At 35.8% G+C, this 13603-nt stretch overlaps 1 protein-coding gene across 2 annotated transcripts in view; it reads left to right on the top strand.

Annotated features, from left to right (window-relative positions):
- The window catches only part of LOC117963035 (doublesex- and mab-3-related transcription factor 1), a 39795-nt gene that overhangs the window by 23994 nt on the left and 2198 nt on the right, over positions 1-13603 (top strand). For both annotated transcript variants that reach the window (XM_034917105.2, XM_058989944.1), the window contains exons 4-5: positions 145-316; positions 12959-13603. The exon at positions 12959-13603 is cut by the window's right edge and continues 2198 nt beyond it. In XM_034917105.2, the coding sequence (XP_034772996.1) occupies positions 145-316; positions 12959-13110 (324 nt within the window). In that variant the 3' untranslated portion in view covers positions 13111-13603. The remainder of the gene's footprint in view (positions 1-144; positions 317-12958) is intronic.

Genomic DNA, 13603 nt, shown 5'->3' with positions numbered 1-13603 from the left:
TACTGTCTAGTCTTAATACTGTCCATGTGGGTTTAGGAGCAATGTAAAAGGTTCAATTCAATGTGCGTGCAGCGAATGGTTAATAAACGTATTGTTAACTAATGTAAATATGATTTTGCTTTCTTACACTTGTTTTCTATGAAGATGCAAAACAGTGAGAGCCGTTTATCCAGCCACAACGTGACACCTCAGTACCGGATGCATTCATACTACTCTGCAGCCTCTTACCTGGGCCAGGGCCTTGGCACTGCTGCCTGTGTGCCTCAGCTCTTCACCCTGGAAGACAACCCAACCTACACCGAGCCAAAGACAAGCCGTAAGTACGACATTTATACAGTTGCAGCAGTGTGGAGTAGTGGTTAGGGCTCTAGACTCTTGACCAGAGGGTCGTGGGTTCAATCCCAGCTGGGGGACACTGCTGCTGTACCCTTGAGCAAGGTACTTTACCTAGATTGCTCCAGTAAAAACCCAACTGTATAAATGGGTAATTGTATGTAAAAGATAATGTAATTGTATGTAAAAAATAATGTGATATCTTGTAACAATTGTAAGTCGCCCTGGATAAGGGCGTCTGCTAAGAAATAAATAATGAGTAGCATCCTGAGAGGGCCTGTGGATGATTGTGAAGATTTTATCAGTGCTGGCCTGAAAATCTGGGATATTTCCTGTTTGCCCACTGACTGCATATTAAGGCATTGCTATTACTGTCTGGCTATCATAACTACATGGTGGATGGTAGAGGTGATTGATTTCACTTTGTTCTCTAGAAGAACAGTAACTATTTCAATGTGTAGTTTCATGTGTATTTCATAAGATTATTTCCGCAAAGTGACATTGTGGCAATCAGTTTTCAATGTAGGAGGAAAATTGTACCCGTACAACAACAAAAAACACCTTTCTAAGTATAAGGCTAAACTGTATAACAAACAGACCACATATTACATTTCTCATATATAGAAAAACCATTTCCCTTTGACCTCTGACCTAATATGCATGTATTGTGGTCATGTGACTTTTCAGGTGAAACGTGCAGAATACTTTGATATTTTGGCGTTATGTTTGATATATAATTACATTCTAATTTGTCTACATTAGTGGTAGTAATTTTACAAAGCTGTGCCACCACACATCATAACCTAATGATACCATATAGTGACCATGATTCAAAACACACAGTTTTTAAATAAAAAGTTTCTGATATTTAATGGGGGGAAAAAAAACATAAATAGAAAATGTACATTCATAATCCCTTTGTTTTTTTCTTCATGTTTTTATAAAATGGATGAATAGGTATTTATGCCTCGGAAATAAGGTGAGGTGGGGAGTGATAATTGTGGAAGAAGGTGTGGAGCTTAAAAAAAACCCAAAAAACTACTGAATTGTGAGAAACAGTTTTCCATGTGGATAATTTAATTGCCTTGTTTCAAGTCATCAACAGAGAAGCATCCCTTTAAGTAGCATAAGGTTGACGGCCCAGAGAGACTGAGCTTTATAATGGTTATAATTACTAGTGCTGGGCAACGATATGAACATTTTAAATCGATATTGTGCATGCATTTGAACAAAGAAATGTAATCACACAATTGCAATATAATATATATATACCGTATTCCTTGGAATTTAAGACACATCTTTTCTTCTCAAAAATATCCTGCCTCTTAAATTGGAGTACATCCATTGAGTTATCTATTAGTCTTTTTAATAGTTTTTATCCCTTCGGTACCAGTAATAAGTGTCGAGTTAGGAGTAAAGTGTGGTGTCGAATTAAAAAATTAAGAGGCAGGATGCATATATTTTATATGGAGAAAATTAGGGACAAAGACTGTCTGTCGAATTAAGCGAAGGTGTCGAGTTATCCACCAGTCGAGTTAACCGAGGTTGACTGTGTGTGTGTGTCTGTGTGTGTCTGTGTGTGTGTGTGTGTGTGTGTGTGTGTGTGTGTATATATATATATATTTATATATATATATATATATACACACACACACACATATACATACGTTAACATAACAGACATTAACAGATATTTACATATGAAAAGCAATAACTTACTTTAACTTAGTGGTGCTTTGTTTCATAAATTTTCATGGAGAAAAACAAGGTCTTTATATTTTTTTACAATTTCATTATCAGCCACCTCAAAACCAGAATATTCCCTTTCTTCACTTCGAGGCCATTCTGGAAGTAATTAAATCTTAAGCTGCTCTGCGCATAAATGCAGACTCATGACACCTCCAGAAGTATTAAGTATGGGGTCATGCCAAATTTTGCATTATTTTGAGTTTTGATGTTTTTATACTGTTTTGATGTCTAAAAAGTACATCTTGTTTATAATAAAACCATGGAGATTAATAAATTAATAGCGTAAGTAATCACACGGACAAAATTCAATGAAACACTGACACAAGCGCATATCTTGAAATGATGTACAATTCGCCACGACACCGGCAACACTTTATGGATGGTCAATAGTGCCAAACTTAATGCAGCATGCAAATAGCGTTTGGTACCTAAACGCCAATCAGTGGAATTAAATGGTTAAATAATACTTGTGTGTGGTGTTTCCCTGCCTACGAGACTGACAATGATTGGTATGTAGAGAGTTTCTTTTTTTTAAATCCCACAGTATCGCAATATGGAAATTATCTATATCGAACAATATCGATATCATATCAAAATATCGATATTGGTGCCTGTGATGGGGTACACCCCCCTCTGTGTATTGTATTATTTTGTATTATTATAATTTAAAATATGTGGTTTAGTGTGTAGAAAAACAGGGTTAAAATACCCCATCCAGATAAAATCGTGAGAGTGCGCGGTCAATAGCGAGTGATTATTGACAAACTGGCTGTTGACGCCCATGCGTATGATAAAACCCACGCCCAGTGTGGTCGAGGGATAAACTAGGTAATTGACAGCCAGTTAATACCTCTGCCACAATATAAAAACAAGCAGCTTTGGCTGAACAAGGTCAGTGTGTTCAGAGGCGGAACGAGAGTCGGGAGGTAAAGCAAAAGAACCCTTTTTATTCTTAAAATCGGCGCATCAGCGCTTTCATACCCCAGGACTGTCTCTGTCCGGTCTTTCATCCTGGTCTGACGTCACCACATGAGCTATCCGTCACAGTGCCCATCACTAATAATTACACAGTCAAACACCATAAGAAGGCCTGAATATTTAATTCTACTAAGAGTACATAACATTAGCAAGTTCTGAAGTAGCAAGCAATTTTATTACTTTGTTTAAAAATGTGTGGGGGACTAGCCAGTGAAAAAAATTCTAAGTTTGACACAGTTACAGTTCATTAAACAAAACAAAAAAGAAAAAAAATATATGATCTGGTGCACCACAATAAATAAATACATACTTTCGATATATTCTTTATCACGCTTTATGTCATTTTTCTTTTAAATTATGTACTAAGCTCACATTCACCACACAGTGACACAGCAGAGTATTAAAGAGGGTAAGCTGGAAATCTCCTAAAATCAGGCACCTGTTGGTTTTCACTCCTGATCTCAACAGATTTCCTGTTTTCTTTCCTTCCTCATGAGGGCAACCACTAGCCTCATCAATAAGACATGCCATGCATCATTACAAGGCAGAACTTTCAATACTGGGTGGTCCTGTCACCAGTGTACATTGTCTTAATAGACTAGAATTGGAAAGTGGAATCAGTCAGAATTACATTCTTAAAGAGTGACTTTATAATTATTATATTTTCCTAATATTTAAATTCTTACAAGTTTGGTTTACCTATTATGTGTGTTCTATATGAGTCTCTTGTTGGTTCTCCTTAGATCATTATTTGCCATGCTTACTAACTTTTCCAGCACCTCGCTTCCTCACAATTAGCCTTGAGGAATCTTTTCTCAAGGCTAAGTTGCCATAGTGCTCACTCAAAAACATGTTGAAAGCGGGGGATAATTCACCACCGTACAAGAAAAAGAAAGGTGTTGCTGCAGATTTCAAAATATTCCCACAAACACTTTGTCAACCATTATGAAAAAACAGAATACAATAATACGGGCCTATGAACAGCAAATCATGGATGCGAGTCATCAGAGTTTCCAATTTGCTTAAGACAGTGATGTGTTGTTTTGCTTTTGATGTTTAAAAATGCCCCTGATCACAATGGGACATTCAGATTTCAAATGCAGTTCATTAGCAATGTATACTTTTTAAAAGTTGATTTACAACCATATTTTCAGTAAAATGCACAGTACTTTCAAATGTATACTATTTTTCATTGTTTTGTAATTGAAATTTGATTTCAGCGTTACTGTAACTTCATTAAACTCCTGATAATATGATATGACACATTTTTTTGCTGGTCCCTTGAAATTCGTATTAACGAGAATTGACTGTATTAGGACAATGTAGCTGATTATATAGTATTTTTAAGTGGTCTCTGGTCTTTCAGAAGGAATCTTGATTTGAATTACAGTACCTTGAATGCATTGCTTCCCAGTCCTTTACAACCCTGTGTCACAAAACGGGGTGGGCCAAATAGATAGACAAGCAAGACTGCACCCTTTCTCCGTCTGTCCAAGAATACACGAGATAGGCTGAGATACTGTAGCCCACTCCTGAATTCATCAAAAATGATGAATGATATCCTAACAGCCAGAACCTATTGGGTTGTTGTAAATGGGGGAAAAAAGAAAGAGGACATCTGATACTGTAATGTGTTTCATTGAAGTTATCGTTGTCAAAATAAAAAATGGAAGGTTAAGAAATATATTAACATAATTTCACATTTTCATCAAAATGTTCTTTATTATGTACTCAAGGTAATAGATTGTATGTCAGTCACCTGAATTTTATGCCTGTTTAGTTTAGTGAAGAAAAAGTTACAACCCACTACTATATCTCAATATCTTTTACCCCATTAAATTAATATCTATCGTAGTTTGTTATATGTGTTTTTATAGTGTTCTCCTCAAAACCACCTGACAGGTAGATAAGGCTCTTTGGCTTGGAAACATGTGTACAGTGCATACATTTACAGAGAGTAGCAGAATGCAGGAGGTAGGTGAGCGAAGGATTCTTAAATGTCTTCATTGTTTTTAAAAGACAGTGATGCCCCTTATACAAGTTTCCCATAGTAAAAACATAGCAACGTGTATGGTAAGTATTGTAAAGCACAGAGAGGTAGGGTAAAGTGTATTAAAAAGCCAACCATAAGCTGTGGTAAATGTGTAGTATAACCATAGGACAAGCATGGGAAAACTGCAAAATTACTGTGCAAAATTTACCGTGGTAAACTTTTATTTACACAATACAGCAGAAATCCAAAGTCTGCTAGCAATGTGTCACAACCTTATTTTGCCTAATAGTAGAAATTCTAAAGACTGAATAATAACAGGCTTTAATACAATATAAGGACCCACGGAGCAGGACGTGAAAACAGAGGCTGTGTTGTAATGAGGATGGAGTGCACTACTATGGAGCAGATCTGTTAACATTTTGGAGCCCGCTGTCTCGTAGCCTCCTTCTGAAGTGCACCACATTTGTTTCTCAATGCAAGTCATCAGTTGGCCAAATACAGGGCAAATAACCTTCAGGAGTGCGACGCTGTCCTTTTGTTGGCCGCTGTCTTTGAAAATTGCCTCTGGAGTTAGTGATCAGGAACAGTTAAGATTTACAAACAATGATGAAGCTTGTCATGCGTCTTTCCCCATCCGTCACCCTGGCAGCCTGGCAGGGCGGTGAAGTGTTCTTCATAAAAACCAGCTCAGTGTGAAATACACCTCTCTGCAGTGTTTACTGCTCTGAAACTCGTCAGCAGCCCTTTACTGTAAATCCAGATTGGGATGTGACATTACAGTATATCATGGAGCTTGCCGGGGTTTACACTGGGAGTGAGTGCAGTTCACACCAGATGAGATGCCCAGATTGAGTTATGTAGGAATTTCAGTGTTATATGAGACAGCTTTGTTTTTGCGAGTGTTCAAAGTTAGTTTTCTTTCATCAGAACCAGTTGGCTTATTCCAAACAAATTGTAAATTTTCTATACTGCTTTTGTTTTTAAGTGTGTAAGGTGCCAAGTGGCATTAAGGGAATAAAGGAATATCAACAAACATATTGGTATCTTCAGATTGGCCTTATACTATCACTTGTAAACCGGTGCACCAAAAATTGTTAAAACACTTTGGATAGTTTTGTTGGTTCATTAATACTAGTTAGTCAGACAGTTTCCATTGTAGCATTTGTCTGAACATAGCTTTAGAACTGTTTTGCATTTGAAGTATATTTTTCAAGAAGGAAAAACAACACAACAATTTGAAGAACCCATAACATAGCTATGTTCAGACAAATGCTACAATGGAAACTGTCTGACTAACTAGTATTAATGAACCAACAAAACTATCCAAAGTGTTTTAACAATTTTTGGTGCACCGGTTTACAAGTGATAGTATAAGGCCAATCTGAAGATACCAATATATTTGTACTTCCAGGTTAATGTTCTCCTGAAGCTGGGTCACAGCTGTGTCACAATCTCCAGCAAGATTCTGGGAAATGTAGTTTATAAAAACAGTATCATGAGCCCGATTTGCACAGGACTAAAAATCACCACATAAACAGGTGGTTTCTGAATTTTTACTGACATCGGTGAAGTTTAGTCCTGTGTGAACAGTCCATTTCTTTTCATGCCAGAATATTTTCTCGGAGGTCCTCTGGGTTTTTTACAGGGCATCATTACCTTCTGTAGAATTTCAAACTCAAGCATCCTGTGTCTTTTTACTCCCATGTGAATCGACAATGTCAGTGTTATGTTAGAATTGATAAAGCATTTCCAGGGTATTCGTCTCAAAGCAGTACCAGCCTTCACAATAAACCATAATATTAAAATAGGTACCATCTGTCATGAGATCCTGCAGTTCAGTAAAACACAACTATTGGGCATAACCAAATTGGCGACTGGAGAAAATACAAAATATAATTGTCGACTCTTAAAAAATGAATGCTTTTAACAGTGCATTTGAAGATATGTATGGAAGTACATGTCACTCAAAGGACAAAATGGTTATTCTAGCCTTTGGAAAAGAAGGTACAACAAAATGAGTTATTTACATCTGGTTCATTGTTTACAAATCATGCACAAAACTGCCTTCTCTGGCCTCAACATCGCATTTCATTTTGAATTTACTGACTTTACTTGATAAAAACTAATCCACGTCTGCGAGGTTACTAGACATCCTCTGCTTTTGACTGTGAGGACACCTGGTTTTTAGTGTTACGTGAATCATGCTGTAGACACAGGGTTTTCAAGAGTTAAACAAGTGCAAACCAGAAAATAACAATTTGTAAGTTATGACTTTTTGCCAGTTGTAAATTACAGCGTATGCGTTTACAGAGCCCAGGTTTTGTTTCATAACGCAATTGATTGATATAAACAAAAAGCAAAAATCACAGTTGTCTGCCATGTTTTAGTAGGACAGAAACTGCCAGCGCGACTCCTGTGACTTTCTATTTAGCCTAACAGATATTTCCAGTGCTGCAGGGGACAGATAAGAGGTTCTGTGTGTGTCAGCCTGTCTTCCTTCTGACTGCTGCACTAAATGCTATCCTGAACAGCTATAGATTTGGTTAAATACCAGAGTAATTGCTCGCTACAGCCACAAGCACTCTTGTAATGTCTTGTACAACATCTCTATTAGCACTTGCCTGAGGCTGTTTGAGGTATTAAGGACAAGGGTTTGTAGTTAATGTTTACAGCTAGTGATCTGTCCAGTTTTAAAGGTGTGTAGTAGTAAGGGGTACCGTATGAGCTGGAATGGGACAGCACAAATGACTGCAATTCTCCAAGCAAGCATTTTTTCAAATGGTTCAGTGGGGCTCTTGTGTAGTTGTACTGTATATAGCTCCAATTAAATATTAATCTTTGATTAATCATATGTTTATGCTAACAAAATCAGTGCTGAAAGTTAATATTTTTCTTTGTGTGAAAAACAAATGAAATAGCAGTGGTCAAGATAAAAAAAAATAATCACTGTTAACTTATGTGGCATAGTGGAAAATTATGTTAAATAGGTCTTGTTTATAAAATTATCTTATATGTGGTTTAAAATAATTCCATTGTAGACAAATCTAATAAATTGATTTACACAAAATGCATTTTTATCCTTTTTTTTTACATAGTGTGTCATTGGATCATTACCAGAAGTTGTCAGTATTGGTGCTTTAGAAGGGGAAAGTGCAGCTTTTGACTGAGTCAGTTTCTTACAGAACCGATTAGCTAACAATACAGGAGCAGAGGTCATTAGCCGTTTAATTACCCTCTGACCTTCTTGTGATTCTTCTTGTCAATGGACACTAAACTACTGGGCACAATTTCTAATAACATCATAATAGGGATTTAAGTGTCCTCTTTGTTGTAATAAAGGAGCAGTGATGTGTATTTAAGGGTAATGATTATAAGGAGAATAGTCACTCCTGCTGACATCTGTGATAATAAACAGCTTTCCATTTACATTTTATTTTATTATTATATCTGACAAAGACATTGCTGTTCTAAAATAGCTCTTCTTAAATAGCCTACTAAAGGATTAAAACTGTATTTGACATTAGTAAGTCTTTTGCTAAACAAAACCATATGGTCTCTTAAACCTTGTGAAAGAAATTGGTCATAAAACACTATTAAAACACTACAGTAAAGGTCCATTATGCCACGGTAAAAATGTTGCTTTGCATTGTTTTATTAAATTATTCATTGTAAAATTCTTCAGTGTAAGAGGGTAGATTTTGGACAGGATCTATATCAGAAACAGTAGCTTCCAGCTTCTTCAGTTTTAGATTTCTTACAAAAATGTATTTATCATGAGGACAGAAAGGCTACTGAAAAGGTTAAACTAGAATCAACTTGAGGTACAGTTTAGCTTTTGTCCCTGATTTAATGAAACAATAAGAGCCAATATCTTGTCAAACTCACTTCCTTTGAGAACCATTTTATTTACAAGCAGTTTTTTTTTTTTTTTTTTTTTTTTTTAAGGTCGGTTTTATGTAAGTTAGCAGCTTTGGTGAGCAGCCAGAGATACTTTGCAAGTTTAGTCACAAACTGTAAGCATTTCTGTGCAAACTAAGATTGTTATTGAGCCAAACTCAAAGGTATCTTAGAAGGGTTTACCAGTGGTTTAATTGTTTCATTAACCCCAAGCAGACTGTGCATTTTCCAGTCACTTGTGTAGGAACAGACGTTGTGCATTTTGAATGAAGCTCACAGCTGTGCAGTCACTGTCCCCTACATCACATCTTTGTTGCTTCACCTGCAGAATGTTGATACAATCTGTAAACAATTCCAGGACGAAGATATCTGGAATAAACTGTGATAAAACATGTTTGGTTGTTTCATTTTAATACCTATATGTGTATATCCAAGATAGTTTCTGCTTATCCAATAGTAATCATATAATCTATTTTTAAATATTGTTTATAACAAAAGGAGAGACATCCTTTATTGGGATTAGCTTTGATTCATTTTTGTACTGAATCATTTTACCATAGCCTTCATTTAGTGCATGAAGTAATTTAAAATTATATAAAATAATTACAATACAAACATATAGCACCATGTCATTCTAAGGCATTCCTTGTACTTTACAGTACTACAGTAAATAAAATCCCTGCTTAACCTGCAAAGCAAACTCAAAACTAATTAGTAAGTCTATAATTGAATAACATGTTAGTTTGTACAAAGACTAATGACAGATTAATTGTCAGAATATTGCAGGAATTGCAAAATGTTTAAAACTTCTATTTGTATTCAAGATATTTTCTTATCTTTACAACAAAGTAGATTTTATCCAAGTAGTTTCCTGTTTGTTTTTTCTTGGTGTTACCTAAAACCCTAACCCAGCCTCCTATTAAAGGGAGTACAGGTATGAACTTTAAAAGAAAGAGCTAATCCTCAATAGAATAGGCTGCATTGAGATCTCCTTTCACATCTGTACCTTTGTCCCTTGTTCTTAGTGCCAGAAATTATTGAGGCTCTTTTCAAATTACACAAAGAAGGTTTAATAGCTTGGAAATCTACGGTAATCCTAATAACTTGAACGGGGGGTGAAAAGGGCAGGAGTTCAGCAGTGGAAATCACCTCTTTTAGAAATTGGTTTCTTAAAAAAAAAAAGTCTACCCTTGTTTCTATACTGCGTTACTGAAAAACACATCATTATTTCAACTATTGGTCACCATTGATTTATTTTCAATTATTTTTATTTACATATTCTTTTCATCAGCACACTGCTAAGTGCTGCTACAGCATGATGCTGTTTTTATTATTATTGTTATTAAGAATTAATTTTATTTTTCTCTAATTTGTACGAGTTATTTTAGAAATACTACAGTGTTATCGACATATTACTAGAATAGTACAGGTTATACAGTGCGCCTTGCCTTTGTGAAATATTGAATCAACCATATATGGGGAAGAATACCTTTATCAAGTAGAATACTACGACTACTGATACTATAAATAATAATATATTACTGGGATATTTTTTTTTTTAAATGTAAAAATAATATATTTTAGTTAATGTGTCTGTGTACAAGGGAGGTGTTTCATTAACTGTGTGAAAAGTAAAGAAGAAGAAAAAAAAGTTATGTTTCATGTGATTGAGCCCCCTGACAGTAATCTGCATTAAACTGTACAGTGCGGATAATCAAACATAATAAGCACTGACACTTAACATGTCAGACCACTGTACAGCCTGCTGTGATTTAGTGCCCTACAAATGACTTAACAACACAACTACCAATGCATTTTGCTAATTGCATCATAGATTTCCCCCATGATGAATACAAAGTGAATTAACACAGGATCACTAATCCACCCTTTCGCCATTATTGCTGTACAAGAAGTCATGAAAGGCCCCATACAGTTAGTTACACAAACATTAGTATTAACGATCGCCCGTTTGGAATTGGTGACAAACTGCAGCCTGGCAGAATCCTGAGTCTGAAACCAATCAGAAAGTTAATGAGGAGAAAAATGACTGCAGTTGCTCCTTAATTACATCCAGGGTAGGTGGGAGAAAAGGGAACTGTGGGTGGATTTGAACTCGGCTAATATTTGCTTTTATGAAGGTCAGGAACCTTCAGATTGGTTCATGTATCTTCCATGACTGGCAACTGATAGATTTTTTTTTTTTTTAATTTCATCTATAGTGAGATTGTATAGCTTTAATGGAAAACTGGCCAGCTGATGGGTCTGTCTGCTCCTTATTTCAACGCTGATGCAATATAATGACAATAATTTTAACCTCCAGCCTGCCTCCTCACTTTGATTTAACATTATTCACATTGCTTAGTTTACCGACTCTCCTGCCTAAGCTGTCTGGACTGCAGGGGCTGCAGGCTTTTTAATCCATCCAGTCAGGCCTGCATCTGAATGCAAAAAACACATTATTTATACACGTGTGAGCTGCATATTGCAGGGTTTTTTTTCAAACTCCTGTATAATAGCTGTATAATAGCTATATTTCTTTATATACCTTTTATACAAAAATTGGAAAAGCAAATGCTTTGTAATGGACAGTTTCAATGTATTTTTTAAAGACATTAAATATATATGTATTGCTATCAGTTTTATTCATAACACTACCATATACTACATGTGCAGTATATAAATATTAATTGAACACTTGTAGAATGTCTCCATGACCTGTGCTCTCTACTTATTGCTTATAGACAGCCTAAATCTATTTCTAAATGTTTGGATTTTTCCTAGAAAATGATGGTTTGTTATTGATATAAAATACTGTGTGTTCACGATATAGCTCAATGTGACATGCATATAGGTCTTCCATCTTATTAATGTAAAACGAAATGGTTAAAATAAAATGGTTAGTATAGCCTACTTACATACAGTGCAGTTAAAATGAAATAGAAATGTTTCTCACGAGTTAAATAATTGGTAAAAATGACACATACCGTACTTGTACAAGTGTGAGTTTCATAATTGAAATATAGGGTTTCTTCTTTACTATGTCTTTTAAAATATTATAAACTCTCATAACTAGAGAGCATGTGTTTATGTAGTTCAGAAAACATACTACTCACTGTCAGATTAGAAACTTAAGGCTGTGAAACACTAGTGTATAAGACAAAACGTGAATTAAGCTTTTTCAGTGACTGTTAAATACCAGTACATTTAAAAGAAGCTCTTTGAAAGAGGCAAACACCCTGGGGCCTACCAGGACAGTATCTAGCGAATGTAGACAGTAAGAAGTGAATGGTGCTATACAGAGTCTATATAGAGCATGGCCCCTGTGAAACTACATTGAAATGCTGCATAGCAGCAATATACCGATAAGAACTAAGTGTTCATATTAATGTACTGTAAATATTATTGTATCGCGGTACTATAATACTACTGGCATACCACTGCACCCTATGGCATATGCGATAACTACAGGCTCCATCGAAAAGAAAACTTTCTTCCGACTAGATGAAATCTGAGACATTTTTATACTAGTGAGGGAGAAGGTTTTCTCCAAATACACTAGTATAAAAAACAGCTTGGCTGTTATGTGACATGTGATTTAAGGTTTTCTTTTTTTAAAAGTCCTGGATTTAAATTTTTAAAAAGTCAGCTATGCGCCGCTTTCTCTCTGACTTTAGTTTAATCAGTAATACTTCTTCAAACTGTTTAGTGAATCAGTAGGAGTCATTTGTGAGGCTTGTTTATCCACACTACCACGTGTTCTCATATCACATGATAGAATCCCAATTCAGAGATTCCACTTGTCATGTCTTACAGCGCATATTATACTGGGCCATATTTACAAAGTCTGTTTTCAAACTGTTTTTATGAATGATATTTAAACAAAAAATAAATAAAAGATCAGCCTACCTAGAATCATGAGTTGAAGCTTTATGAACAGTTACAAGTTCTGTGTTTATAAAAGTTTTAATGTTGTTAAAATGTAATTTTTCCCCCCTCTATTCTTTGTAGTATTTTCGCCATCAAGTAGCCATGATTCGGGACTTGCCTGTCTATCCATCAGCTCCCTGGTTGGCTCTGAAAGCACTAAGCAGGAGTGCGAAACCAATTCTGAGTCTGGAGCCTTCACCGTGGATTCCATCATTCAGGGGTCCAGTGAGTAACCCTGGGCAGGCTGTCAGCAGGGGCCTAGGTGAACAGGCTGCTACTGGTGTTTCCGTTCTAAAAGAATGGACCTATCTGGATCCTTCACAATCTTAACTTTATACTTAAGTTTGCCCTTTGCCAGTCAGACTACATTTAAATTTTGTTCAAAGAAAATGTGAATGAGAAAGTCATTGCATATGCCCTGTGTAAAACAAGTTGTATACAGTAGAACCTTGTAGTTATGAACACCTTGGGAATGGAGGTTGTTCGTAAGTCTGAAGTTTTCAGTGGTTTTAATAAATGTGCACTCCTGCTATCTACAACCTTACTCTGGCGTATAATACAAAGACACAGCACAGTAATGCAGTATTCATTGTTATGGTTTGATAGGCTTTAAAACATTACTGTACATGGTAGTATACCAGTTTAACTGAAATCGTAACTAGCAGAAATACAGATTTAAACATCCAGGAAGATATGGGTTAATGTAATGCTTGTTTTTATTTTAGA

This window comes from Acipenser ruthenus, chromosome 2 (genome assembly GCF_902713425.1).
Source record: "Acipenser ruthenus chromosome 2, fAciRut3.2 maternal haplotype, whole genome shotgun sequence".
Lineage (NCBI taxonomy): Eukaryota > Metazoa > Chordata > Actinopteri > Acipenseriformes > Acipenseridae > Acipenser > Acipenser ruthenus.
Note: the sequence above shows the minus strand (reverse complement) of the source record. Positions and strands in the feature narration are given on the sequence as shown.